We start from the raw sequence: 4,555 nt of genomic DNA, 5'->3' as shown, positions 1-4,555 counted from the left end.
TAGAACTCATAGGCAAGTAAAGTCTATTCATGTCCCTTGCATTTCATTCAGATGTTTAATTAAATTACAAATAAAGGTGCTGGACCGATAGCCCTAAATCCTCTGCTTTTGCCTAGAATAGTCCCAGAACTGCCTCACCAATGAGCCTTTGACCCTGATCAGAAGAAAGTGCATCTTGGGCTGGGAGGAGAACCAGTCTACGTGGCCGATTCAGTCCTCAGCTTCTCTGCAGAACCTGCCATCAAGAAAGTGTGAATTGTGAGAGTATTTCATAGAATCATAGAATCATAGAATCATAGAATATCAGGGTTGGAAGGGACCTCAGGAGGTCATCTAGTCCAACCCCCTGCTCAAAAGCAGGACCCATACCCAATTAAATCATCCCAGCCAGGGCTTTGTCAAGCCTGACCTTAAAAACTTCTAAGGAAGGAGATTCCACTATTTCCTGTGATGCAGGCTTTTGTCCACCAGGAATGGGGCTGGGCCCCTCCCCTAACTCATTTCACACAAGGGTCACCAGGCAGCCATCGGAATATCACTGTTCCATACTGAAGCATGATTGGTAGAGCTCGCTGGGAAACAGCTTTTGTTCCCTCCCCCCTTGCAAACAAATTCAGAGTTTTGGTTTTTCAATGAAAACTTGAAAATTTTCAGTGAAAACAGAGTATTTTTCAATTCAACATTGTCATCGACAACTCGGACAATGGAGGGACAGTACGCTTTCTAAAATTCTAAAAGTCCACTGCATGCATCCGATGAAGTGGGCTGTAGCCCACGAAAGCTTATGCTCAAATAAATTGGTTAGTCTCTAAGGTGCCACAAGTCCTCCTGTTCTTTTTGCGGATACAGACTAACGCGGCTGCTCCTCTGAAACCTTTCTAAAATTTGCAATGACACCAAGTCGGGAAGGATTGCAAGCACTTTGGAGGACAGGAGTAGAATTCAAAAAGATCTTGAGAAGTTGGAAAAGTCTGATATCAATAAGATGAAATGTAGTAAAGACAAGTGCCAAGTACTACACCTCAGGAGGAAAAATCAAATGCACAACTACAAAATGGGGACTAACTCTTAGGTGCCAGTGCTGAAAAGGATCTGGGGGTGAGAATGGATCACAAATTGAATAAGAGTCAGCAATGTGAAGCAGTTGCAAAAAAGGCTAATATCATTCTGAGCTGTATTAAGAGGAGTGTTGTATGTAAGACGCAGGAGGGAAATGTCCCGCTCTGCTCGGGACTCGTGAGTCCTCAGCTGGAGTCCTGTGTCCATTGTTGGGCACTGCACTTTAAGAAAGGTGGCTTAGAAAATGTGATGTATGAGGAAAGGTTTTAAAAACTGGGTACGTTTAGCCTTGAGAAAAGAAATCTGAGGGTAGATGCGATAACAGTCGTGAAATATGTGAAGGGTTGTTACAAAGAGGACAGTGACCAGTTGTTTTCCAGGTCTGCTGGAGGTAGGACAGGAAGCAACAGGCTTAATCTGCAGGAAGGGAGGTTTACGTTCAATATCAGGAAAGATTTTCTAGCTATAAGGGTAGTTAAGCTCTGGAACAGGTTTCCAAGGGAGGTTGTGGAATCCCCATCAGTGGAGAAGAAAAAGACGCCCCTACCACAAAGAGCTTCACACAGACAGTAGGTTCCTGTCCCCAGAAGCTTATTGTAATGACCTTCAGTCATCAATAACCTGGGCTGGATTTGAATTAGGGACTCAAGACTTCAGATTTCATTTGAGTCTTGTGTCACACCTAGTCCCCGCCAAAGGCAGGTCTGTTAGTTCAAAGACAAACCTGCCACCATTACCACAATGGACTCATGTCCTCGCTTCCTTTGTCCTTTTTCCAGGACTTTTGATGACCTAAACTCCGAAATGGAATTTGAGAGTCACTCTAGATTTCAACTTCCTCTTTGATTTCTCAACTCAGCAAAATTTGGCTCTGTGTGTCATCATTGACTTGGCATGATGTGTGCATTTCCCTAAAACGCCGCTGTATAAAGCCGGCACAAGGGCCTGTGGTTCAGCATCAGAGACAGGAGGAGAACTGGAAAGAATCCCCGCTCTGGTTCTGCTGCTGCCACTCCTCCTCTCCCCGCAGAAGCATGAAGGTCTGTGTGGCTGCCTTCGCGGTTCTCCTCTTCGCTGCCCTCTGCTCCCAGGTCCATTCTCAGCTTGGTAAGTCCTGTTTCTTTTCTGCCTTTCTGCAGCGCTCGGAGCTCTCACTTTCACTGGGGTTCGGACTACGTCAAGGTGGGTTCAGGTGTAGGAAGATGCGCTCCCCGTTCTGACACTGCGGCTTGTAGTGACCCAGCCTGGTTGGGAGGGAGCCCACGAAACAGCCATAAACTTCAGTTGGTCGAGATGAACGATCTCAGGGGTCTTCCTGCTCTGAGATGCCCGGGAACAGTGACAGTGAGGGGTGGAGCTGAGGGTCAGTTAACCCGATTGGGACTGCAGGAGAAGCCTTCAGATCCTCAGACATCGTCAGCGAGGGGTTAGAGAGAATCGTCAGGCAAGTCTCTTCTTTCCTTCCAGATGGCGTCAACACCCCAACTTCCTGCTGCTTCAGCCATGTTGCCAAGCCAATCCCACGGAGCCTTGTGGTGAAGTACCGGCACACCAGCAGCAAGTGCTCCTTGCCGGCTGTAATGTGAGTATGATTTCCGGCCAGACGTTCTGCGTTCATGCAGAGATACAACCCCATAGGATGAACGGATGGGGGAGGGAATCTGCAGGGTTCTTGGGAAACAAATGTCAAAGGCATTTTTAATCCTGGGGTAAAAGACAATTATGCAGAAGTTCTCCACATTCCCCTGTGACCCTTGGATGCCACAATTCTAGAGGCCTTCAAAATACTGACAATAGGTATGTACAGAGAGCAAGGCGGGATTGATGTTTTGCAGACCCACGGAGAAGGTTCATGCTTGAGCCCTTGCTCTGGGTTCTTGTGTCAGGGACTGACACAGCTTTCAGTTCCCCGAGTAACTCAGCAGCAGGGGTTTGGGAAAGCGTTCTCCTGCAGCTCTCTTTGAGCAGAAAGCAGGGCCTCAGAGGGCAGCAAGAAAGCTGGGGTATCTTGAGCATTCCAGTCGGGGCAGACGGGGCCAGAGCCACACCTGGGGTAAATGGGCATCGCCACACCTGTTGCGGCTCTAACCTGCAAGCACACCACTAGTGAGAGTAACAAAGGGTGGGCAGGGGACAGACTGCGGTAGAAGAAGGGTTGCAGAAGTGATCCCCGGGTCACTCAGATGCGGGATATGCACTATTTTAGATGATCACTGATACTCATTTCATGGGCATGGAGGAAAAAATGAGTCAGCATGGAGCCAGGGTAGTGGCTCAGTGGGACCAGAATTGAGGAGGATGTCCCTTATGTCAAGAGCTGGACATTGCACCGGGGTAAGGTCACCTGCTGGGGTGAGCTCAGGTGGTAACGTCAAAGCTGGAGATGCTGATCCAGTGACAGTGGTGCAGCCAGGCACAGCTCAGCTTCTCCGCAGTAAGGTGCCGCGAAGGTTTCACCTTTACAAAAGCGGAGTCCTCACTGGCTGACTATTCTTAACAATGCTCAGTCTTGTTGGCCAACACAGAACCCAGCTGGTCTCCACGACCTGCTCGGCCGTAGCTTGTGTCTCAGGGGATCCACTTTCCTTCTTCTCCCTGTGAAGATTCTGAACCGAGTTTTTATCTCTGCAGCTTTACCACGAAAAAAGGCCGGGAAGTCTGCTCCGATCCCAACGCACGATGGGTCCAGGAGCATGTCAAGCACGTGAAACAAAACTGACGAGCCCCTGATGGCAATAGCTGCTGGCGACCATCCCGAAAGTCCTTGCGGGTCGCAGGAGGCAATTGCTCCTCCCACAAAGAGTTTATTTTAATATATTATTTGTAATGTTTATTTCTGAACTGGAACAACAATTTATTATATTTAAATTATTTGTGCTTAAGTTAAATCAATGTCAATTTCTTTTGATCCAACAAAATACAAAATGCAATTGAAATATTCGGCTGTGCCTGTTAATAAGGATTTAGGATTTAGGCCTACGCACCTTTGAATGCTCTGGGCTGTCTCTCTGAAGCTTTTGCAGGAGTGATCCTGATCTGGGGGCTGAGGGTCTCAGCAGCATGCCTCTGGCGATATCAGTTCTCAATGAAAATAATCCACCCCCAGCCCTTTGCAGCTGGAAGTAAAAGGGAGAAGGTTGAAAAACCGCGTTATATTTGTAAAGCAAGGGTGAGATGCGCCTGCAATGGAGCAGAGTGGGGCAGGGCTTGGAGTCACGAGTGAACCGCTCTAGTCAAGGATGGGGGAGGGAGTATGCCCTGGGGGTTAGAACACTGGGGCTCAACCTTCTCAATACTGGGCCCTCCCTGACTTAGCAACGTGGGAAGGAGAGGGCGCTTGTGACCCCCTGATTCCTGTTCATGACCCCCCCCCCAAGACTCAGGACCCCCCAGTTGAGAACCAGCAGGTGGGAGGATCCACAGGTCTGCAAGCCAGGTTGGTGGCTCCTCGGCAGCTGCTGAGTTCATACTGCCACCTCTGGCAAACGGGAGAACT

General features: G+C 48.7%; 1 protein-coding gene across 1 annotated transcript; it reads left to right on the top strand.

Annotated features, from left to right (window-relative positions):
• Nucleotides 1-2,036: 2,036 nt before the first annotated feature.
• On the top strand, nucleotides 2,037-3,844 carry LOC144276520 (C-C motif chemokine 3-like). Its single transcript, XM_077836641.1, has 3 exons — nucleotides 2,037-2,166; nucleotides 2,527-2,641; nucleotides 3,691-3,844. The coding sequence occupies exons 1-3, from the start codon at nucleotides 2,094-2,096 to the stop codon at nucleotides 3,776-3,778; spliced, it is 276 nt and encodes a 91-aa protein (XP_077692767.1). The 5' UTR covers nucleotides 2,037-2,093; the 3' UTR covers nucleotides 3,779-3,844.
• The last annotated feature ends 711 nt before the right edge of the window (nucleotides 3,845-4,555 follow it).

This window comes from Eretmochelys imbricata, chromosome 17 (assembly GCF_965152235.1).
Source record: "Eretmochelys imbricata isolate rEreImb1 chromosome 17, rEreImb1.hap1, whole genome shotgun sequence".
In the NCBI taxonomy this organism is placed as follows: Eukaryota; Metazoa; Chordata; order Testudines; family Cheloniidae; genus Eretmochelys; species Eretmochelys imbricata.
This window is presented reverse-complemented; position numbering and strand designations above follow the sequence as displayed.